Source organism: Pyrus communis, chromosome 2 (genome assembly GCF_041283825.1).
Source record: "Pyrus communis isolate YQ-2024b chromosome 2, ASM4128382v1, whole genome shotgun sequence".
Classification (NCBI taxonomy): domain Eukaryota; kingdom Viridiplantae; phylum Streptophyta; class Magnoliopsida; order Rosales; family Rosaceae; genus Pyrus; species Pyrus communis.
In genome coordinates, this window is record NC_142566.1 from 15883798 (window position 1) to 15907779 (window position 23982).

At 34.1% G+C, this 23982-nt stretch overlaps 2 protein-coding genes and 2 long non-coding RNA genes across 10 annotated transcripts; 2 read left to right on the forward strand and 2 right to left on the reverse strand.

Moving 5' to 3' along the window:
• Positions 1 to 2137: 2137 nt before the first annotated feature.
• LOC137748795 (uncharacterized) lies at positions 2138 to 4524 on the forward strand. 4 transcript variants are annotated; one of them, XR_015955864.1, is made up of 6 exons: positions 2138 to 2296; positions 2504 to 2695; positions 3085 to 3134; positions 3232 to 3340; positions 3756 to 4260; positions 4370 to 4524. It is a non-coding gene; the product is annotated as an uncharacterized LOC137748795 (long non-coding RNA). The 4 variants fall into 4 exon arrangements; XR_015955865.1 differs by having other exon boundaries at positions 3756 to 3854; positions 4094 to 4524; XR_015955867.1 differs by having other exon boundaries at positions 3075 to 3134; positions 3756 to 4524.
• A 622-nt stretch (positions 4525 to 5146) lies between these two features.
• LOC137748817 (putative fructokinase-7) lies at positions 5147 to 8196 on the forward strand. The gene is made up of 7 exons (XM_068489007.2): positions 5147 to 5391; positions 5943 to 6163; positions 6450 to 6662; positions 6751 to 6948; positions 7035 to 7175; positions 7266 to 7382; positions 7631 to 8196. The coding sequence occupies exons 1-7, from the start codon at positions 5298 to 5300 to the stop codon at positions 7763 to 7765; spliced, it is 1119 nt and encodes a 372-aa protein (XP_068345108.2). The 5' UTR covers positions 5147 to 5297; the 3' UTR covers positions 7766 to 8196.
• Positions 8197 to 8449: 253 nt separating this feature from the next.
• Positions 8450 to 16916, reverse strand: LOC137746463 (MADS-box protein SOC1). 4 transcript variants are annotated; one of them, XM_068486482.2, is made up of 9 exons: positions 15981 to 16916; positions 15725 to 15807; positions 15286 to 15504; positions 9985 to 10078; positions 9786 to 9847; positions 9567 to 9666; positions 9405 to 9446; positions 9168 to 9209; positions 8450 to 8808 (listed from the first exon to the last, which is right to left on the reverse strand). In XM_068486482.2, the coding sequence occupies exons 3-9, from the start codon at positions 15465 to 15467 to the stop codon at positions 8683 to 8685; spliced, it is 648 nt and encodes a 215-aa protein (XP_068342583.2). In that variant the 5' UTR covers positions 15468 to 15504; positions 15725 to 15807; positions 15981 to 16916; the 3' UTR covers positions 8450 to 8682. The 4 variants fall into 4 exon arrangements, with proteins under 4 accessions (XP_068342583.2, XP_068342581.2, XP_068342580.2 ...); XM_068486480.2 differs by having other exon boundaries at positions 9774 to 9847; positions 15981 to 16414; XM_068486479.2 differs by having other exon boundaries at positions 9774 to 9856; positions 15981 to 16414.
• Positions 16917 to 21670: 4754 nt separating this feature from the next.
• Positions 21671 to 23023, reverse strand: LOC137746713 (uncharacterized). The gene is made up of 3 exons (XR_015955876.1): positions 22206 to 23023; positions 22055 to 22115; positions 21671 to 21942 (listed from the first exon to the last, which is right to left on the reverse strand). It is a non-coding gene; the product is annotated as an uncharacterized LOC137746713 (long non-coding RNA).
• Between the last annotated feature and the right edge of the window lie 959 nt (positions 23024 to 23982).

Here is a 23982-nt window from a genome sequence, read left to right on the forward strand (position 1 = left end):
GGTGTCACAAGTGTCAAATTGTCAAGATCAGCAGTCATATGGTGGGTAGCTCATGTATTTAACACCCAATTAAGCTGTGATGAAGAACCAAAATGCTGCTGAGCTTGGGCAGTAAGAGCAGTCAAAGAAGGAGATGGCTGAGCACCTTGATATACATAATTGCCTCTGTGGTAGCAGTTGAGAGCAGTATGCCCTTTCTTTCCACAAATTTGACATTCCATAACTGGAGGAGCTGAACTGGAACTTGCATCATACTGTGAGTAACAATTAGGAGCCGTATGGCCTCGTTTATTACAAATCTGACATTCAGGAATCAATGTTGGTCTGGAACCAGTATTGCCATTCCAATTCTACCACGTTGAACCACCTTTAGATCCAAAATTAGAGCTCTCATTATGACTTAGGCTTCCAGCAAAGAAATTGGAATTCCCTGAAAACCTGCCATTATTGTTCCCATTATACCTTGGCCTGTTGTTAAACCTTCCATTGTTACCTCCATAATTCTGATAGCTCATGTTATGCTGAGAATTTGCATTATTGTGTTGATGAAACTGAGGTAGAGAAGCTTGAGACACAATTCCCCATGTTGGCCTTTGAGTATTATTTTGAGAATTAGCATTAGCACCACTGACAAAACCATAACCACCAGAAAATTGTTGAGACGATCTTTGACTCTGTGATGAACTAGCATTGGAAGATTCACCTTGGCAATACATAGCTGACATAGGAAAATTCATAGTAGACTGTGAATCTTCAGCAGTCTTCTCTGCTGCTAACAATTGAGCTCGAAACTTTTTAAGAGAAATAGGAGTTTCCCGAGCCACAATCACAGTACGGATCATGTTAAATTCTGCTGGCAATCCAGCCAAAGCAGCAACAATAACATCATTTTCAGATACAACCTCTCCTGCTGCAAAAAGTTGATCCTTAAGAACCTTGATTCGCAACATGTATTTCTCAACACTATCAAAACCTTTCTTAATTGTCAGTAACTCAGTCTTGAGATGATTAACTCTTGCTCTCGAAACAGTAGCATACCTATCTTGCAAATTCATCCAAGCTTCATGTGCAGTTTTACAGCCTACAACATATTCAACTGCCTTATCTCCCAAAGTAGCAATCAATAGACTCACAAGAGCCCTATCTCTTTTAATCCACTCTTTATAAGCTACTGTAACTTCAGTAGTTATACCACTATCTTCAGTAAAGACAAACTTTGGTAGACAGACAGAGGTACCATCAAAATGATCAAACAGATCACTTCCTTCAAGAACAGATCTAAACTTAAATGACCACTTCACAAAATTATCCTCCTGAAGTCTAATTGTTAACATTCCAAGGAGACTTTCAACCTTTATCATATTCATCGCCATAACTCCAAAAAATTTCAAGAACACCGTAAGTTCATAAGCAACACAAATCAGGAAACTGTCACGATTTTCACTTACAATCAGCCGTCAACAATCAAGAAACAATCAAGAGCTTCGTGCTCCAATCAATCATCAGTAATCAAGGAGCTTCATGCTCAGAAAACAATCAAGACTTTGCAAATTGATAAAATCAAACAATTATAGGCTTCGTGCCCTAGAAATTATCACATCAAGCCACAGATCCATAAGTTCTCATAACAGCGAGGCAAGAATTCCACAATTATACTAAGAAACAGCTCAATTTCGAAGATCAAAGCAGAAAAACCTGATGTCGCAACAAAGATCAAAGATCCTAATCCAAGCATATCAAGATGCCGTGCACAAACAGCTCAGAGACACCGCAGAAAAACCTTAAGCCTGATGAGCAAACCAGGATCTTCTTCACCCGTTTATTGAACCTTGGCTCTGGATACCATCATAAGCATGTCAGATTAAGCCATAAAATCTCCATCGAACAACAAGAAAAACATGAGCACGAAGAACAACAAATATCAGAGTAGAGAGAGAATTATATCTTGAGGAAGAAGTTGTTGTATTTACTGAATCAGTCAATCCTATCCTTTACAGTGATATATATATATCTAAAAGCTGAAAACAAACTTACAACTGTCAAAACTTATTAACTAAGACAGCTAATCACCTTAACCACAGCTATACTCAATATGACTAAAATACCCATAAACATATATCCTTGGTTACTAAACTTGTACCTCCAAAATCCTCTTCCCGTCCTCTTTCCAACTCCCAAGTTAGTTTCATCAAATTCGAAGCCGAATTATTTCAATTTCAGATCAAAGAAACGGTAACCGCTGGTTTTCCGGCCAATTTATGACCAAGCTTGCCAGAATTGGACCTCGACCCAAGAGGTAAAGATGATCCTCTCCTCGTGGGTTGTCCTCCAGTGTATTTTTCCAAAATAAAAGCTCAAATCAAGAGGAAGCCGACCCGAAATGGAAATTGGGAACGTTAGAATTACAGAGATTTCAAAACCCTGGCTTTTTAATTTTTGGAGTCCAATTGCTCAAATTCTCATGATTTTCGATTGTTTTTGTGTTTGTTTTGTCTGTTGGCAGGTTCTCTGATAAAATTGGTGTATTTCTCAACGAATAGTGACGATTCGTCTTCTTCGAATAAGAGTTTAGTAGCTTCTAATGGCGATAGAGGGCGTCCTGTTCTTGAAAGGAAGCTCCATTTTGCAAAGTTGGAAACTCAGAAAATCAATGACTGTATAGACTTCATTCGATCCAAGCAACTTCGCCTTACTGGTATGCTTAATGCTTAACAAGTATTTGATTGCTTTCCATCTCCTGATTCATTTGTATCATTTTTCGTTTCAATCAACTTGGGATATGGGAAGATTCATTTTTCACTAATTGAGACTTTTTAACCTTGTTTTGTTAAACTAAGTGTTGATGTTGAAATCTTGGATTGAAAGTTCAAACTACCATTTTTTTTGGTAAATGAACTACTTCAGCTTAAGTAATTAGTACCCATATTTTCGACTGCAAAAATTTTGTAGTTTCAGAAGATTTAAACTTCTGAAAATGAAATACGAAAGAAGATCATATATGCCCTGAATATAGCTGCTTGTTCAGTAGTTGTAGTTATCATTTTCTGGTTTTGGGTCATTGCTTATGGTTGTAGATGATTTCAGGCTCCCAACAACACGGAGGAGCTTCTGGGAGTGCGAAGTGCGTTATTAAGGTAAAAACTAACTGTTTGGTTTGGCCATTGTATCACTGTTTTCTGGCACGTATACAAGCTAATTTATTGACTTGTGACAATGGTGAGCGGGCCACAGTTGGTGGGGCATTAAGTACGTAGATCTTTTTAAAGAAAAGCTTGGGATTTCTCTTGACAAGGCAGGTGAAACGGACTGTCTTGTGGCCGGAGCAAATTTTCTGGTTAAGGTGGGATCCTAATACCACTTACATTCAGTCTAATCCTGTTATATTCAGTACTTACTGTAAGCATTTGGGTCTACTTACTAGTTGTACAGCTACTTGTGTATGAAGTGTCTTTATATTATATGTTTTACGTTCAGTCTAATCCTGCAAGTGTTAAATATATAACATTCAGTACTTACTGTAAGCATTTGTCCGATGCCTTAGCAATTGTTGTTACTGCACTTTAATTCTTGTGGACTAATGATCTAGCATATGCTTTGCATACTTCACTTATAGTTTTCTTTTACTGCTATATTCTACAATATCAATTCATGGTATAGGGCGAAATAGAGAGGAAAGATTTTCAAAAAAGAAATTTTGTATCTTTATTTAATTGCAAGTTTGCACCCTTATGTGATTCCTCATTTTAATGGTTCAGCTCGGTGGTGGTTATCTTTTTGGGCTACCTGTTGGCTTTGTTGCTGATTCAATTGGAGCCACTTTAGGTGCAGGGGCTGCTCTCCTTCTCGGAAGAACTGTATGTTTCTTTCCTAAACTCTTGTTTTGGAATTTCTTGGTTTTTGAGTTTCTGAAAAAAGAGAAAATATTAATGCATTTATATGTGTGAGTATGCGCGCGCTCTTCACTAATATTCCATTCTCATTTCGGTTTTCCCTCATTCATATGTAAATGCTTTGTTTGTATCTTGTCCTCTGCCCATTGGTCATAAATATAGTATCTATACTTTCTTTATCTTATTCTTGAATACCCACGCAGAGTGCGAGATCATTTGTTGTTTCAAGGTTGAAGGTGGTCTGCATATTCATGAACTTGTCAATTTAATATGTTCTTAGTTGAAGTTGCAAAAGGGTTGAAGTGAATTTGTGGAGATTTTTGTATGGTAAATTATGACTGCAAACCCCTTGAAAATCTACTTTTCCCAGGTATTTATATGATCATATCTCAATGTTGTCCTCAACTCTAATCACTTTAACAGTTGGACTTAAGTTAACGTTATTATTACGAAATTTGTGGGTTTGATTTTGGGTGCAGGCTACAGCTGATGATCAGATTCAAGTTATTGAGATGATTAAGCTCTTGGAAACAAAGGGTTGGAAGACTTTTTAAAGTTTGGTTCCAACATTTGTACAAAATTGTATAAAATATCAGTTATGCAAATTTATAGTTGTATTCTTATATTTTAATGATATTACAATTTGTTTTCTCACCACAAACAGAAAAAGAAATATGATACTCCAATTTGGGTACCCACAGAGGGCATCCTCCTTTTTTTTAAAACACAATTTGCAACTTTGACACCAATGTGAATTAGAGTGGCACTGTTTGCAGATGACACCAATGTAATAAGGGTCTCCATGGTTACAATAGAGTCCTCTACATAGGCCATGTTCTCTTATTTAGTGGCTATGTAGTGGCAGTTGAGGTTTGCCACCAATGCGAGTGTCCACTTTTGACAATAGACACCAATGAAAAGGGTGTCCTCTAGCCAAATTTCTATTTGTTAACAAAACAAAACAAAAACAAAAAAATTAACAGCCAAGAACACAATATTAAAAGATAAAAAAGTTGAGCCAACCCACATTTTGGTATCAAAAGATAACAGAAAAAAACTGTCACCAACTAAAATAGGGACTCTATGATTGAAGTGGTCACTGTAAAATGGTTAGCCAAAGATGATTTTGGAGATATTTAAGCAAAAAATTAGCTCAAAAATAGAGAATTCAGTTGGAGATATTGAAACATTCTAATAAAAGCAAAACTAATGATCCCACAAAAGTGTTATATATATAAACTCTCGATTATTTAATTAATCAAAATTCTAATTGTATGAATATGCAGAGTTGAGTTGTGAAATTTTGTAAAAAAGGACCAACGTTGATCTGCGTTTCAAGTTTTCAACTTTTTAATCAACGTTTGGTCTGAAAGCAAAATTAACACAGCTCTTGATTAATTTAATTAAATGGCTCCAACAGGATGCAGCTGCTTCCCTGTCACACTTGAGCGATCCAAAAAGGGCAGCTTCAAGTTTGTTAGGAATTCTTCCTCTCTTTCTGGTATTAATATTTCCATTTTCTTTAATTTCTTTGATGCCCCTTTTGATTCTTGTGAAAAATTGTGTTACTGTGGTAAATCTTGGATTTCATTTGTACCCAAATGACTTCTCGAGGTAAATGATAGGATACTCGATATACATTGTTGGCCGATTTTCTTGAAAGCTAAGGTTTTGGGATCTTGTGATCATGTTTCACGTGCAGGATGAAGCTGCATGCGAGAGAGAGAGAAGTTAGCTTGATATACATTGTTGACCTATTTCCTGACAGCTTAAGCTTTTAGAGCCAATTGATTGTTTAACAATATCGAGAATTGGTGTTGGCAAAATTTGATCCAGAACATTTTCCCTAAGCTACAAAATATGATCGTAATTAAATTATTGGTTATGTAATATCTAGGACTTCTACGTGAATCATGTCAAATTCAGTGAGTTGAAATTTTGTTTAACACAAGAATGTTCGAGTCATAATCTCCTTTTACACTGGATTATTGAGATAGAAAAATTTGGCTTTCTGAACGGATCTTAAGTTCTTAACCAATTGGTTCTTTGTAGGTTCATCTAAATCGTTATCTTTAAAGAAAAAGAGTAGTATCCAAGGGAAGAACTCAGAGCTGATTGTTTGCTTTGGGGAGATGTTGATCGACTTCGTCCCGACTAGTGCCGGAGTTTCCCTTGCAGATGCAGATGGTTTCAAGAAAGCTGCTGGTGGAGCTCCAGCCAATGTTGCAGTTGGAATTTCAAGATTGGGAGGCTCAGCAGCTTTTATGGGCAAGGTGCTTTTCTAATCATCCAAAATCACTTTTAGTTTTCTGCTTCCTTGTATTACAACTAGCTTTATCAACATTCTGTTATTTTCTTTGGTCAAACGTGCTATTCCAAAATATGGATATCTCACATACTTCAACCTTACTGAATTTGATATGCAATCAATGTGGTTGTCAATTTGGGGTCAACTAATTGACTGTGCTAAGCATCTACATTGACATTACCATATAGCTTTAAGATCTTTGTTGCCATTCTGTTTTAGATAAACTAAAGTCCCTACCGTTTGTATCTCAGGTTGGTAAAGATGAATTTGGATACATGTTGGCTGACATTCTGAAAGAAAACAACGTGGACAATTCTGGGATGCGTTTTGATCCGCATGCGCGGACTGCATTGGCATTCGTTACACTAAGAAGTGACGGGGAGCGAGAATTCATGTTCTACCGCAACCCAAGTGCTGATATGCTTCTTCAGGAAAAAGAACTTGATGTAAATCTGATTAAAAAGGTAAAACATTAAACCCCAAATCCAAATGTAATCAGTAGTCACCTTTAATTCCTTAAGTTACTGACAATATTCTAATTCACTGATGTAGGCCGGCATATTTCACTATGGATCAATTAGTTTGATTGAGGAACCGGGCAGATCAGCTCATCTTGCTGCAATGGACATTGCCAAAAAGGCCGGTTGTATCCTCTCTTACGACCCGAATCTGAGATTGCCACTGTGGCCATCTGCAGAGGCTGCTCAGAAAGGCATTATGAGCATATGGAACCAAGCTGACATTATTAAGGTGCATTACGCTGTTTAGTGTAACGGCCACACCCTGTTACCTAGTGTTACTAATCCACATGTTGTAATGCATTCTTGAAATTGCAGATAAGCGAGGAAGAAATTGAATTCTTAACCGGAGGTGATGATCCTTATGATGATGAGGTGGTCTTGAAAAAGCTTTACCACCCCAATCTGAAGCTTCTGCTTGTAACTGAAGGGCCAGCAGGCTGCAGATACTACACAAAGGTTAACATCCATCATGATGTAAATACTTAATTGGTTTTTACCTGCAGTTTAGTTTGGTTTTGTTGATCCCTTTTTTTTACCGTGGTGCAGGAATTTAAGGGTAAGGTTGCAGGTATCAAAACTGATGCTGTCGACACTACTGGTGCCGGTGATTCTTTTGTCGCTGCCATACTCAACGGCTTGGGTTCAGACATTAATTTGTACAAGGTATACATTTGTAAGATTCTTTTTAACCGCTACACAAAATAGATAGGCCGAGCTGGCACAATAAAATAGGCTTCAGTGTCATGCTTACTGCAACACAACAGCCCATTTTGTGATCAAGAGTTGTGTCGGACTTTCTATAAACTTGTTGGGCTATGCCTATTTTAAACGAGCCCAACTCTTTTCACTCAATTTCCAAACACATGTCACCTTATATGGTAATGAAAATCTGAATTCTTTTACTGATCCAGGATGAACAAAAACTTAGAGAAGCTCTCTTGTTTGCCAATGGTTGTGGTGCTCTGACAGTGCAAAAGAAAGGAGCTATTCCTGCACTGCCTACAAAAGAAGCTGTGAACCAACTTCTTCAACAAACCACTGCTTGATAAAACTATAAAGGATTAACCAATACATCATAAAAACTTAATATTCTTTAAAAACACAGAGAATTGCGTGATAGAGACACCGGGTTTGAGGATGGATGTCCTTGGAGGTGGAATCTACAGGTGCTAAAACTTCTCGTGGTGCTGCACATTTTGGAGATGATTCGAAATCATCATATCGAAGTTGGGGTTTGATTTGTGGTTCAGATTAGGAGGGGCAGGTAAAATAGGGTGGCTCATGAGTTTTTTACCCTTCACCCCACCCTATCTCATGCCTTGGGTGACTCGTGGGTTTTTGGCTTTCCATATTTGCCTCTGCTAGTAGTAATTGGTTGTATCTCCCTAACACTGTACTTTCTTGTATTCACATCCATTTATCAACGCTGCTATGTGTTTTATATACAACACCTTCCATTGTTATCCACCATTAAAAATGTTTTCTATTTGTTTGCTTAAAAAAAAAAAATAGAGACGAATCTGTGATGACTACCAACATATTTATTACTCTTTCTATCTATTATTCAACAAGTGTCGTTCATGAGATTTGAACTCAGAACCTTCTCTAACAAAGTAGAGACGAGACTGAGTAGCTAATTGATGATAGATGCTTTGCATTTGATGAAAGAACACAAAGTAAAAGGACCACGTAAAAAGAACATTGGAGAATTTCAATAGAACATAAAAATATATCTAACAAAAATCAAATAGTCCATATATATGCATCATAATCATTTCCAAGAAGACAATATGATCCCTCCTACAATACAGTTGTGATTACTTCCAGAGCTCCACTGAAATGTTAATTTAGTGGAGCAACAATCTAATGCAGGGCCGAAAAACAATCTGAAACTACAGAAAGAATATATCTGCTCATTCATGGATTTTAGGTTATATTAATGTCGGCTCTCTAGGAGTAGAAGCTAGCGCCTCGCCCTACTTTCCGGCAGTCCAATGAACAATTCAGTCTCAACATCCGAGCTTGTACTACTTTCATTGTAGGGTGTCTTTTCTCTTCGCTCGTCCAATGTTTTCTTGAAACTACCATACTACAAAGAATAAGTGAAACTGTCATTTTTTGTTCAACCATTGACATCAAGTTTTGTCGATGGAAACTACCATTTAAATCTCTCAAGTGACAACCAAATATATAAAATAACGCTGGCTTGTGGCATTGGAATAATGTTAACATGAAATATAAATGCTAGGTTTTCTAAATTTGTTAGTAAAATCGAGTAGGAACAATCACTCAATTTCTTTCAAGAAACATGAGTTTCTTTCCACTTTCCCAGATGTCGTGTCCCTGTGTCCATATCCGTACAACATAAGAAAATACCAGTGACTGCTAAATTTAAAATATACATTTAATATAAAAGAAGATTATGATAACTTAATAAGGTGGGTTTACCTTCTCAACCAGTCTTGTATTTTCAGCTGTGAGGAGTTTTTCCTGAAATTTATCCAAAAAAAAAAGCCTTACATAGTTAACTACCATAATCATTACCTCTTGTCGGAATTAACTGTTCTGCACTGTTTGTAGATTTCTTATTTTGCAGCTACACATTTTGTAATATTTAGTCAGCTAGCAGTAGCACAGCAGACATGCAATTCTTTATTTTTGAACTTTATGTTGTAGCAGTTTTACCTTTTCTCTCAGTTGCTCAATCTGTTCCTTGAAAACCTGATTCTGTAGAATTAATTAGAAAAAGAGAAAAAAAGTTTGTTAAATATCAAATTAATCAAAGATGAGAAACTGCTAGTGCCAGAATCTACAGGTGCTTAAATAATTTTAGTTTCTCAGATAAACCTTTCGGGCTCGGACGTTGTAGACGCTCTTCTCCAACTGGTGCTCTATTTCTTGTAATTCTGCAAGAGTGCATGATCCTAGACTCTCTCCCAAGAGTTGCCTGAGGCATAATTTGCAAATTCCACGTTTAAAAAAAGAAGCCTTTTGAAAAGGATTAAAAAACTGAATATTTCGACGACAAGTTCAGATAAAAGAAAAGTTTCAGACAAGGCCATGAACCGTTTTGATACTTCAAGAAGCTCTATCTGCTTCATCATGCTAGTTGCTTCTTGCTTCAGATGCTGCATGTTCCGATTTAAACAAAAACTCATCACAAGACCAAGATATGGATCTAAACAGTACTCCACTAAGTTCATCCACGCAATTGTGAACACTTTCTGGGACGAACTTACGTACAAAAACGAGGCACGGTACGTACCTGCATATTTTGTTCACTAGAACTAGAACTGGATTTGTTGTTGGTTTGATTGTCTTTCGCATGCTTCAGATAACGCTCTATGGTTCCCTGCATGCTGAGTTTATAACCAACGTCAAATATGATAAATCTTCCCCTTATATAAGCATATAATATATTAATATATGCAAATTGAATGCTCCAGCATGCATGTTCCACTTTTAATTCTTCATAAACCTTTTCCTCTTACACAATTCAATTCTACAAGTCTTTTAGAGCAAGTCCATTCATGACCCAATAGGCTGGGCAAGAACTTTGGAATTACCACTTCCATCGGTTGATTTTGATCGGAGTCCATATCATTAGTATATTAATAATTCAGTTACATAATTTTTAAAAATAAAAATTAGTTATTGATTTAGGATTTTAATACTCATACCTTTACTAAGCTCCTAATTATTTTTTAATTCAAAACATTTCCAAATTAAAAAAATTTAATTTAATTAACAAAGTTATGTACTCATTACTTTTTTATAAACATATTTTTCAACCTTTTTATTTTAAACGTACTCGTTCATATAATATTTCAATTTTTTAGTCTTAAATGTACCCATTCTTAAATATACAAAATCCATTCTATTTTTTTCTAATCCAACTTTTAAACTTATATGGGTACATTCTTTTACTTTGATTTGAGAATGTATCTATATCAAGTTTAATCAAAGAATTTTACTAATGTTATTGAACCTAGTATATATTAGTTTGGTTTTGAAGAATGCACCCATGTTTTGGTTATTTTTTATAAGTGTACCCATATTTATATATATGTATAATATATTGGAGAGTATAATTTATCTTTTAATATTTTCGCTCCCACAAATCAAGGGTTTTATTTAAAATCTCATTAATAGAAACAACGACAAATTATAATTTTTAATTTAAAAATTATAATAACGTACATAGAATTACATTATTACATTATTTTCAGGGATTTCAATGAAAAACTGAAAACCAACAAAATTTCAGCCAAAGAATTACATTATTACATTATTTTCAGGGATTTCAATGAAAAACTGAAAACCAAGAAAATTTCAGCCAAAGAACATTGATAAATAGAGACCACATCCAATGTTTCCCTATTTTTATTCTATAAATATCTAACCATCTTCTTCATTTGCCTTATATTTTTAATTAATTATGTTTGTTGTAAAGTTATGCTTTGCTTTGTATTTGAAATTAAACTATTGGAGTTAAACAATGAGTTTTATTTTCAAAGGACAAACATACAAAGTTCACACTTAAACACACTTACAAGGCATAAAAAAAATTAAAATTAAAATTTCTAAATACTAATCGCCTTTGCACAAGCCCAAACCCAACGGGCGGAATTGCACCAAGTAATCACTTTTCATAGGACAATTTATATGCCCTTTCCCTTGTCTTGCCCTTGCCTCTTAGTAAAGCAATAAAAGAAATCCATGGTTAAATCCCTCAAAAAGGACCTACATATTGAATATTCTCATTAAAAAAGGTTGGTGAGAACTATATTACTTCTGATGAGCTACACTATAAATAATATGCCTCTATATCGGCTAACATAGAAACCAAGGTTCTAAAAAATGATAGGCGCTAGTCAGGCAGCGGGTAAGGACCTAGCACCTAGGCACCTAGGTGAGGCCTAGGCGGGCGCCTAGGCGGATTTATGTAAATTTATTATATATCTTGTAAATAAGTGCCTATTTACACCTAAAAAATAAACTATACTTGTATGGATAATAAAAGAATGATAAAATGCAAAAATAGAAGTAGAAGAATATACAAAGTACATACATCCAAAAAGTTCAATATTTAAAAAACAATAAGCATATAATCATAATGAGGAGGATTCTTGGATGATAGACTAAGTTCTTCTTGCTCATGGTCTTTGCATTGGATTGGATATAGACTAAATTATTTAATCTTGTTGTATCTAGTTTATTTCTTTTCTTTGTATGTATTCCCTCAAAAGTGCTCCAATTCGTTTCACTATTGGATGAACTTGTAGTAAGTCCATCATTTGCAAATTAGGTACACAATTTCCATAAATATAACACCATGAAACCAAAAAAGAAAAAAGCACACAATCAATAAAAAATAACAAAAAATAAAAACCGCCTAGGTACCACCTAGCCCTCCGCCTAGTTCCATACCGATTTTTCAAAATGATTTGCCCTAAATCGCAGTGGGCCTTCACCGCCTAGCACCTAAGGGGTCACCTAGGCCGATTTTTAGAACACTGATAGAAACCCTAGTTTCAATAATATCCGAAAATGTTTGCATAAAGTTCATAAGTTAACTAGTTTGACTAATTTTTATTTAGCACTACGGTCTAGTAGTATTTATCTCTACTTTATAAATGCAAGGTCTTAAATTTGAGTTATGTGAACGACAAGTTAGATACCAAATTATTGTGCCTTTGTCCAAATTCCCCATCTTTTAGTGTGAATGGTTGTATATTTTTTTAAGTTGAAAAATATATTTTGTTCAAACATGCACTAATAGTACATAGGACATCATAATAAAGCTATCCAAAACCTCAAGATGACAATCCGGAAAAGGTTGCGTCTTATAGATAGTACATAATACATAGTACATAGGAGTAAGACATTATATATATCGGTAAAAAGAAAAAAACAAACTGTTAACTACTTTGCATCATGTGTCATCCAGATAATGTGTACCATTGTGAAAATTGAATCATATGGTATTAGGTTATGCATTATTAGGTTATGTAATGCATTATGCCAAACGTAGATTATTTTATTTTTTTTTCTACGTAGTTGCATATATATTCTTCTTTCTTTTATGGGAAAGGTACTCAAACTTAGGACTTCTTCAATTAAAAAAGAGATGTACTGCTAAAATTTGACAATTTGATGTATATTCGTACCAATCTTGTTTGATTACTAAACACATATTCCTATTTTTTTGTAATTTTTATGGGTTTTTTTTCTAATATTGTGAAAATGCATTCATCGGTTTAAACAACACCCAAATGAATGAATATAAAATTATATCAAGAGAAAAGCGGAGATATTGCATGAGAGATTATATTCACACATCCAAAATTACGTTAATGGTCTGTAAAATATCATAAAATACTAAAAAAATAAAAAAGTGTGAAGGAAATAATTTAGGAATTGAATATAATCTCTCGTAACACATTTGTCTTGAAAGTACATTTCTTGATGCGAAATACTAATATGTCCATTAAAAGGAAAAGAAACGTGGGACAAAGCCCTATCCACTCCTCTTCTACGAGATTATGTCAATCAGGTTTGGTAAAATCCCCATAAAAAGAAAAAAAATTAAATTTTGTAAAGCAGTGTCCCTTTTTTGTTATTTCTGCCGCACAAGTTCCTCTCAAGCAATAGGACTATAGTTTAAATCCCTTAAATTCTCTTTTGCCAAGAAGATCTCAAGAGCATCTCTAATCATGCGTTTTATTTATAACAAAATTTTAATTAAAACTATCAAAATATTATTACAAGAACTCTTTAAAAGAGTTGAACTCCAAATATATTTTCTATTGACATAATAATTATGAGTCAATAATCTACATATGTACAGGGAGAAGGCAAAAATGGTCAAACTTTTATAATACCCAAAAATTGTCTTTCTTTCATTCAAATTTAAAAAATAATAATAATAAAAATATGTAAAGTGTCACAATTGTAAGATCCCACATCGCCCAAGGGTGAGGATCATGTAAGCCTTATATGTATATTTTTATCTCTACCTAGTACAAGGTCTTTTGGGAGCTCACTGGCTTCAAAGTTCCCATGAACTCCGAAGTTAAGCGAGAAAGGGCCAGAGCAATCCCAGGATGGATGACCCACTGGGAAGTTCTCGTGTGAGTTCCCAGAAACAAAACCGTGAGGGCGTGGTCGGGGCCCAAAGCGGATAATACCATGATACGGTGGAGTCGAGCTCGGGATGTGGTGGGCAAGTGGTTGGATACTTGAAAAAAAAAAAAATCAACCGTTTGTATTATGACACTTGGTGTATCGAGCCATGCTCATGACACACTGAAAAATTTCTCCATTAAGAGCTCATTTCTCATTCCCTATATTTAATAGCTCATTTCTCATTCCTTATATTTAGGAGCTGCTAGATGGATCCGTATCTTAGGAGGTGAATAGAGAGTATGTTTGAAGTAGATTTTTTTATTTTTATTTTTTAGAGATCTTCCCTAAATTATATAGTTAGGAACTCATTGGAAAAGCCCATAGAGATGCTCTAAATAATTTAAAAAGTCATAGAAGTTAACCCAAACTTTGTAATTAACCCATGAATTATTAAGTATTAATCTTCAGTAACCCAGATCTTGTGAGAATATTAATTCTTTTGAACCTCTTTTATTTTATTTTACTTTTTTTTTTTTTTTTCACAAAGAGAGTTTCAAACTCCGAATTTCTAGTTTACTCTTGCTCTTCACTCGACTCACCCTCACTCTTGAACTAGCCCTAAATGACTTAATTCTTTTTAATATTTTCCTGCCTTCGATTACCGAAGATGCAAAAGAACAAAACAATTCAAAAGGTATTATGAACAGTACGTAGCCAAACTCAGTGGAAGTAGCCAGATCAAATGAGCAACTGCTACAGACCATATATTAAAGTTTACTATAAATAGTAATGCAAGGACTGCTCCCCAAATATAAATAGGGTAAATTATCTTTTGATCTCTGAATTATTACTCTAGTTGAAATTTACTTCCTAAATTATATTCTTTTGTCAATTAAGCCTCTTAACTATTTGAAATCAATCAATTAATCTCTTAGTGTCAATTTTGATGAAATTTCATTCACTTTGAGGTCAAATAATGGCACAACTTTACCTCAAGAGTGACTCATGTGTTAGTATTTTACGACAACGTAGATGAAAATTAATCAAATATGATGGTGAGTGATTGATCGGAAAATTTCAAATAGTTCACTAGGTTACCTTTACAAAAAGAAAAAAAAATTCAGATAATTAATTTTAATTGGAATAAATTATTCAGACAAATAAATATGCAACTTGTTTTAAAAAGAATCTGAATGAAAAGTAAAAATGGAATTACTCAATATAACCATATATACAACAGTACGGTACCGTGTGCAAAGAAAGCTCGTACGGGCAATCATAATATGCATGCTAGATTCATTTTAATATTGGATCTAGTATTACATTCAAATTCTCTGGCAAATTAAACGAACATTTTTTATGCATTTTTTTCATGTAAATAGAAAATAAAAACTATGTGGGGTTTTATAAAAATTAAATTAAATAAAATAAAAAATACCTGGAACTTGCAAATTCGTAGAGTTTTCCTCTGGGAGAGAAGATGATGAGGGAAACCTCAGCATCGCAAAGAACTGAGAGCTCAAAGGCCTTCTTTAGCAGACCACTTCTCCTCTTTGAGAATGTCACCTGACGACTCGTCGTGTTCTCTATGCGCCTCATCTGAGTTTTTCCTCTCACCATTTTTGATGATTTAATTTTTAATTAATTTCCTTCCACCCTTTTGACACAAGAAAATGAAAGCTCTGAGATCAGTTCATTATTATTATTATTATTATTATTATTATTATTATTATTATTATTATTATTATTATTATTATTATTATTTGGTCTCTGCAGAAATCATCAGACAAAAACTTGAAAAAACCCCAAATGTGTACAAAAGAGATATACACGTATATGAAAATAACGAAAAGAAGAAGAAGATAATTAAATCTTACCAAATAAGCAAAATTAACCCAAAAAGCTTATTTCTTTTTGTGAGTTGGAATGATGGTATAGATCAGGTGGAAGGCAGTAGATCCTGTTCAGTTCAAAACGGTTGGCAAACAATCAATATATATACATATAGATATAATTTGTGTAAGCAAACGAGGAGTGCAAAAATTAAAATGAAGAGTAAACAAAATCAAACAAAGAAAAAGTGGATGAGAGAGAGAGAGAGAGAGAGAGTCTAAGGGAATAAGTAAGTCTTACGAAATTATCACCAAATAGCCAAAAGTGGAAAGTGAGAGCTCTTTTCTCTCAAGTTTTTGAGCAAGGACTTGGACTAAACCCCAAAAAAGCACATATATTAGCGCATATATATATATATATAGAGAGAGAGAGAGAGAGAGAGAGAGGAGGAGGAGGAGAAGGTCGAGGAGGTGGGTGTATTGTGAATGATTGATTCAAAGAAAAAGAGAAGATCCTCTTCAGAGTAGTGGGAGAGGGTACTCAGCGAATTTACCAAATATGCAAACTAACCCAGAAGAAGCTAGGGACAAATATGGGAAGAACAAGATGCCAAAGAAAGAAAAAAAAAAAAGAGAGGAGAGAGGGAGAGTGATGGGGGGAGACTAAAAAACCCAGAAAGGAAGGAAATTATAGAGAAACAGGGAGGGTGGAGATTGATGATTGACCCTTAACCTGGGGTAAGCAGAGGCAACCAACACACCTACCTTTTTTCTCTCTTTTTTTTCTTACCTTATTTTTTAGAAAAATTAATAAAAAAGATTTGAAAATTTTGAGTTTTAATGATAATGATAAAATAATAGGTAAAATAAATAGTACTATGATTGATTTTTTAGTATAAAAATATGATTTTTCTTTAAAATGAACAGTATCACGAGTTTTTAGTTAAAACTTCTTGTTTTTTTTCTATCCTTCTCTTCTTAAAACCCCACCTTTAAAAAGAAACGTAAAATATACTATAATAATATAAAAATCAAAGGTTGTATGCAAAAATGCCTCGTCCTTTGCTTGTTTTGGTAACCCACAAAACACACAAGAAAAAGAAATTCTGGACACAAAAGGCAAGTACTATGAGAAAGCAAGGAACTTAAAACTACGTGTTTGATGAAAGTTCTCAAAAGAAAAACCAAAGAGAGAGATGTACAAATATGAGAGTGTACTGAGTTTCTGGGTTGGTACGCTTTTTATATTAATGTTATCATTGTTTATTATGTATTGTTCCTGCAGTGGGAGGAGAGGAATAATTTGACCTTAAGACGTAATGGATTAAAGAAGATACTAATCGTCGAAGAAAATTAAGCTTTCATCGTAAAATTAATTAGCAATATGAAAAATACGTTAATTATTTATAAACAAATGTAAGATCATTTTTCTCGTCAATGTAGATTTATTCTGAACATTATTCATCAGCTGCACATTATATTTTTATATTAATTTTATCATTGTTTGTTACTAATGCATTGATTTTTATTTTGTTTCTTGTGATGGACGTTAAACTACAAAATGGCACCCATAACAGAAAGCAAAGAAAAAGGGCAAAAAAAAAAAGAAAAAAAGAAAAAAAAAAGCATAAAATATGGGAGGGACAGAGTTAAAACCGGCGAAGATAGTACAATGGTAGCAATACATCAACATCGTCCGTACGACTACGCAGACCTCCAGCCAATCAGAAGTCGAAAACGCAACAAGCCTACATCATTAATTTGCGTATCAAAAATAGGGGTGTAGTCCCCACGGGCCCCCACCTTGTCTGGCACATCACATTTTGTCCTTTTCCCCAGTTTTGTTTACTTTACTTTTTTAATGCTAAAAAAAAAAAAAATATATATATATATAGTAGATGTTTCTTTATATAATTAAATAATTAAAAGTTTGTGATTAAATTATAGAAGGGATAATGCTAAATAATTAAATATGTAAACAAAATTTTTATAATTAAACGATATAGAAATTGATGATTTGATTATTACTTATATGTTGATTAACGTGCTCATTCTTATTAGTGGCATATTATTTAATTTGTAAATTTTATCTAAAATTTAGTCAACCTAACATTAGCCTTATAAAAATGGGTAATGTTACGGAGACTAAATTTGTAGACAAATTTTTATAAATTAAATTATATGGAAGTTAATTATTGTGTTATTACTTAAGTATTAATAATCATGTTCATTTCTATTAGTGACAAATTATTTAGTTTACAAATTTTGTCTATAAATTTAATATCTTTAGTATTATCTTGTAGAAATAGTTTATGTAAAAAGGCAAGCATGACAACTGGGGGAGCAACGAGCGAGAGTAGCGCTTGTGTTTGTCAAAGCCTCAAAAGGATCATCTCTTTCTTGTGTGGTCGAATCGACGGGATAATGTAATGTGATCGTGGCAATAGATAATTCTTTTTTCTCACTCCTTATGTCTTATTATATTGTACTAATTTATCTTTTAATATTTAAGTTAGCAAATACCAATACCACAAGTAAAGATAAAAGAGCATGATAGGTTGGCTTAGGCTGTCTCAAACAAGGGGTGGAAAAAAACTCACATTTTTGGGTCCAAATCATCTCTAAGGCCGTCTTCAACTGGGGTGGAAAAAAAACTCACATTTTGGTTCCAAATCATCTCTAAGGCCCCAAAAAATAAAAAAATAAAAAAAAAAAACTCAAATTTTGAGTCCATATCATCTTCAAAACCAACTCTAACGGTTGGATTAAAACTCAAAATTTAGTTTTAAACTCGTCCAAAACTTCTCCAATCATTAGGCTCAAAGAAAGTCTTGGGTTAAAACTTATTTTTTGCCAAATTTAACCCAAAAATTGAGCCAAGGTCAGTGGATGGAACCCAGTGCTAGGATCCAATTGCTGACATTGTCGGTCACTTGCAGAAAGGCCAACGACTATTTTGTTGTCAAACAGCCCATGTGGCTGACGCACAGTTCCGACCGATGTGCTGTGAGGGTTTCGATTGTAGGTGGTGGGGAACTAGAGATTGAGTTGTCAAGGCAGCGTGGACTAAGGTGCTGCAAGGATGGAGGTCATTGTGTGAAGTTGTTTGGAAATGAAGATTGCGTTACAAATTTAGATTTGAACTTTTCTATTATTTGGTTGTTGGGAGAGTGCTACAATGACGGCTGGGTTCAGAGAAGGAGGTGGGCGGCAGGAAGATGGAAGAGAGAAAATTAAACCATTTTTATTTTATGTGTTTTCTTTTTCCTTTCTCTATGTATTTTTTTTATAATTTTTTTAGCCCACATGGCATCCACGTCAACAAAAATATGGAGTCCACAAAGACCACATTATCATAGTAACAGAAAATCTCATGGTATTAGTACCAAAGGACTAATGCTCCACGTTTTGTCAAGTTGAAGGACTAAATCTAATAGAATTTTAGTTTAGAGACCAAAGCTACAATTCAATCAAAGTTAAGAGACAATTTCTCTAATTTACTCTAAAAATATACCAAATGTTTTGTTGCAAGGACAGAGCCATATTCAATGCCTAGAATAAACGTATAGAAATCCACCAAATATAGTTTGGGTTGGCTATACAATTAATAACGAGGAATTTCAGGCCCTCAATTTAGAATCAAAGATCACCAAGTTCTGATTCGATCAAGAAACATCGGGTTCTAATCTAATTATTTGTCATCTAGAATGTGTAATTTCTTTCCTAGTCATGAAACAAAATATTATCTCATTAATATCGGGAAAAAAAAAATACTAAAAGCAGAGTGTTAATATTGACCAAGTTCGACGTTAATATACTCATTTGGATTATAGATGCAATGAGCCACATGTTCCCCATTGCTTAAATTTGAACTTTTTCTTTTAAGTACATCGATATTTTTACATTAAAAGGAGATAAAGTTCGACAAAACCATACAATAGAAGCTTAATTTGGTATCGCTTAAATTTGAACTTTAAATTCATAATAATTGAGCGTTGTAAGCCTCCCACTCATCGTTGGATGAGAATTAAGGATCAACAGACTAATGCCCGAAGAGTATCAAGAAACTTCAAAGTCTTGGTCTCTTGTATGATGCAATAGTGAAACGTATTAATAAATCTAATATCCAATATAAAAAAAAACAGTATGCACACGAAACATCTTACATATGATATTAAACAGGTGTAACATGTGGGCTTCGATAAGTACTAAAAGTCAAGTGAATAGACTAATAAAATGCGGTGTATGATCCTAAATATATACAAATGAGGGATAAATATCAGGAAAATTAATGAAAATGATTTGAAAACTTTAGGTTTTAATAATAAGGACAAAATAAAGGATAAAATGAATAGTACTAGGATTGACTTTTTAGTGTAAAAATATAGTTTTTCGTTAAAGTGAACAATACCATAGACTTTTCATTAAAACTCCTATAAATATTTGTGTAGAAGATGCAAACAGAGAAAAAGAAAATGGTAATCACAGCAAGTGGTTCGGTATTAAAGGGCGCGGATTGCGGCTTTCCAATAAACAAAGAATGTGAGAGGTACTAGGTTCGATGCTCCGAGTTAGTGAGTCTACTTGACTGCGGCTACTGGCAAAGTGAAATTCCTCATAATCTCTTCGGGCCTGAAAATGGCGAATAACCGTAACTTGCCATCAATTGTCCTATTTTTTCTCAAAACAAAAAATGGAAATTGTGAAAGGTCCAAATCAATTCTATCAATCTAGACAAGGTCGAATAGAGTTAGTGTCATTTTGCAATTGAAAAATCAATCTATTTAATAAGATCTCTTTAAATGAAAACTTGCATGTGTTGCATAGAAACAAAATAATGAAACCTGGGGTTGCTAGAACTCGGGCTATTTGTGTAAGTCTCTTAGGATAATATTCTTCCTTGTTTAGCGGTTTTGCTTGAACTTTGGGTTCCTTTGTAACAAAAAAAATGGAATAAAAAAGAATGGAAACCGAATAAAAATGTGCTGGTTTAACAAAAAGATACACGGAAAATCAAGAGCAAATTTTGTGTTATTTATATTGTTTAATAGATATATGCAAGTAAATCAGTTTCTTCACACAGTTCAAAGCAGATATCGAACCTCAACTGGTATAAGCAATCGACCGGAAAGAAACATATACTAGAAGACGACCATGGTGAAGTTGGATGGTGGGTACATAAGCAGACTCTACCGCGTAATGACTAGCTCAGATCAATTGTAAAATTCAAAAGAAACGGAGAAAATCTTAGCAATAGTTTATCAACTTTAATCCAATTTTAGTAATGGTCCTTCAACTAAAAATTCATGATCATTAGTCACTTAACTCATCAAAACGTGCAACTATTGTCCTTTTCATTAACTGTATCATAATTTCATCAAATTAATTTATGTTGGAAGGACTATTGCTACAATTGTGTTAAAGTTGAGGACTATTGGTCTAATTGGGTTAAAAGTTGAGGGATCATTTCTTTAGTTGGGTTAAAGTTGAGGGACCATTGCTACAATTTTTCTTATTTGGTTTTCCATATTTGCACCTCGATTCAGCTTCATGTGCGTGGCACGTAACTCATTTTAATAGAAGTTCTAACAAAGTTGAAGAAAATGATCATAGTTACATATATTGAAGAGTTAAGGGACCATTGATCGGAATTTTTAGTTGTAGGACCATTACTCCAATTAAGTTAAAGTTGAGAGTAAGGGTGGGCAATGGGTGAGTCGGTTCAGGTTGGGCCCAAACCAGATGGCCGACCCAACAGGCTCGAGTAGCGATTCTTAGAATCTATTTCCAGCCGCTCAAACATGTAATCCAATCCACCCAACCCATTGTTTTGTGGGTTGGGTTGGACAGGTTTTTCAATTTGTGCTTCGTACTATTTTTTTAATAACAATTTTATTATTCTTCGTAGACAATCATTAAAAGGACTCAACCTAGTAACCAGAACTCTTGAATCCAAATTTCCTCAACAAAAAATGAACTTGAAACTTGAAATCTCAAATACTTAAATATCATATTTAAAATCCACGTTCCAAACTTCAACCATAACAGAAATTCAACTTAACAATTCCATACTGATAAAATTCAAAAGTTAAACATGAACTAACTTATCAAGCCCAAAATTATAATAAAATTCAAAACTTTAGATAGTAGTAGTGTCCATGAGCTTTGATCAACAAATGTTGATGACCCTCCGCAACATGAGATGACATCTACTAATTTATTCCCAAAGTCAAGGTCCAAAGCATTCAAGAGGAGTTGCAAGCCTACAATGGATTCAAAACATTCATTAAATCAGTAAACCATTGCTGATAACATAAAAGCATAGAATTTAAATAGAAGATTAGATTTGATTAGTTCATAGAAATTGCAAAGTACCTTAACTCAACCATGTATTAATCAACTATATCCATTTCAGATGTGGAAGCAACTGAAAGCTCTACAAAACATATACCAATGAAAAGAAAACAAGTCAGAAAGTATTTACTTGAAAAATGAAAACCAAATACAAGTACAAATAGTTTATTACCTGAAATGATCTGCTCATGGAGTTCCATCTCATCAATGGATGATGATTCAACTTCTGAAGAGATACGAGATGACTTTAACCGGTTTTGTGTGCAAATCAGTGCCTTTACCATCTTAGGAGTCAGGAACTCCTATAATCATCAAGAATACGCCCTCCAGTGCTAAAGGCAGATTCAAATGCCATTGTGGAAACTGGTATTGCAAACACTTCCCTTGCTAAAATTGGATATTTTTCCCAGTAAACCTTCCACCATTTCAAGCAATTAATTGCTTATCAATTGGATTCTCAGGAGGTTCCAATAAGAACCTATCCATAGAAAAGCTTAAACCCTTCCTTCTCAACAAAGCTAAAGGGTAGCTCGTCAAGAACTATCATCTGGTTAACCCAACCCTACAAGCTTCCTTACTAAAGCCAACTGCTATAAGGCTCCCATTACCATCTTTCTCCCCAAAGCTAAGGATATTTTGTTTTTTGTCCTCAACCCTATGAGGATCCTTTTACCTGATTAGACAAATTGTTCCACAAACTGGAGGTCCCACACTTCTTCGTATCACAAGCATAACTCTTCTTACAATAGTTGCAAGTAGCTCTAGGGTCAATGGGATTAAAAGATTCACCACACTTTTTTCTTCTTAACACTATCCACAAGTGAAGGAGGTGGCACTGACGAAGCATTAGCATTGGTCCAAATTTGAGAACTTACTTTTTTAGTAGCTTCAACAAACATATCTCTCGCAACCATTGTATTCCAAAACGCTCACTCAATCTGACAAAAGAAAATACAATATGAATGTCAAATAAATAAATAGAAAACAAATGAAAAAAAAAACAAAGGAAAAAAAACATTCTAACATGCATATAGTTTGAATGTGTAGTATTGATTCAATACATTAGTATTAGTCTATTAGATATCAAAATATTCTGGAAATTACCAAAAGAGATATATAATACATGAATTTACACTTGGAAACATTCTGCAAATTTCAAAATTGAAATTTCATTCAATAGTAATCAGTATATTGTTAATTTAAATTTATCAAAGCATCATTATAATTAGATAAAATCAACAAAAAGAAGAAAAACAAAGCCTTCTTTCCGTTTTGAAATATGCATGATAAGAACACAAAGAGAAGCAGCCAATACTGCTTCCTATATGAAAAAGATTTCAAAAGCACAAATTGGGAGGACATAAAGAGCTTGAGTTGCCTTTTTCTTTTTGTTGACTAAGAAAATTTACAATCCTAACCACTTAAATAGATAGCGACACAGAAAGGCACAGTCTAATATTGCAATTAATTTATTATCAATACTCAAATTAAAACTCACCAAAAGTTAAGCAGCAGCTCTGACCACAAGTTCCCAAAGCTTATCCACCCGGGAATACAAAGCCCCAGAAAAGTGCACCAAAAAGAGACAATCGTGTTAGAATTTCAAAATAGTTGGACATGAAAATTTGACTGAACAACTAAAATCATCACCTAAAATCAACAGCCAATAGAACAAGAATGACAACAACTGAGATATTAGGGTTTTGGGATGCAGCGGCGTAGAGAACAACAATGAAATCATAAGGTTTTTATAGACTGAGAGGAGGAGAGATCGATCTCAAAGAGGCCATAGAGAATAATCAGGGGTAAAATTGATTCTCTCGTGATTTCCAATTTCTTGATTTTTGAATTTGTCTGAGGGTTTGACGGAAGGAGAGGAGTGACATTGGGTTTGAGGGTTTGGCGAAAGGAGGATATTCCGGAATTGAGAGAAGAAATAGCATAAATTA

Bases quoted from the DNA above. Each gene is read 5' to 3' on its own strand.
- LOC137748817 (XM_068489007.2), top strand. From the start codon at position 5,298: ATGGCTCCAACAGGATGCAGCTGCTTCCCTGTCACACTTGAGCGATCC. The intron at 6,164-6,449 runs GTGCTTTTCTAA...TTTGTATCTCAG, and splicing joins CAGCAGCTTTTATGGGCAAG to GTTGGTAAAGATGAATTTGG. The intron at 6,949-7,034 runs GTGCATTACGCT...TTGAAATTGCAG, and splicing joins ACCAAGCTGACATTATTAAG to ATAAGCGAGGAAGAAATTGA.
- LOC137746463 (XM_068486479.2), bottom strand. From the start codon at position 15,467: ATGGTGAGAGGAAAAACTCAGATGAGGCGCATAGAGAACACGACGAGT. The intron at 9,857-9,984 runs GTACGTACCGTG...TGTTTAAATCGG, and splicing joins CTAGTGAACAAAATATGCAG to AACATGCAGCATCTGAAGCA. The intron at 9,210-9,404 runs GTAAAACTGCTA...GATAAATTTCAG, and splicing joins TTGAGCAACTGAGAGAAAAG to GAAAAACTCCTCACAGCTGA.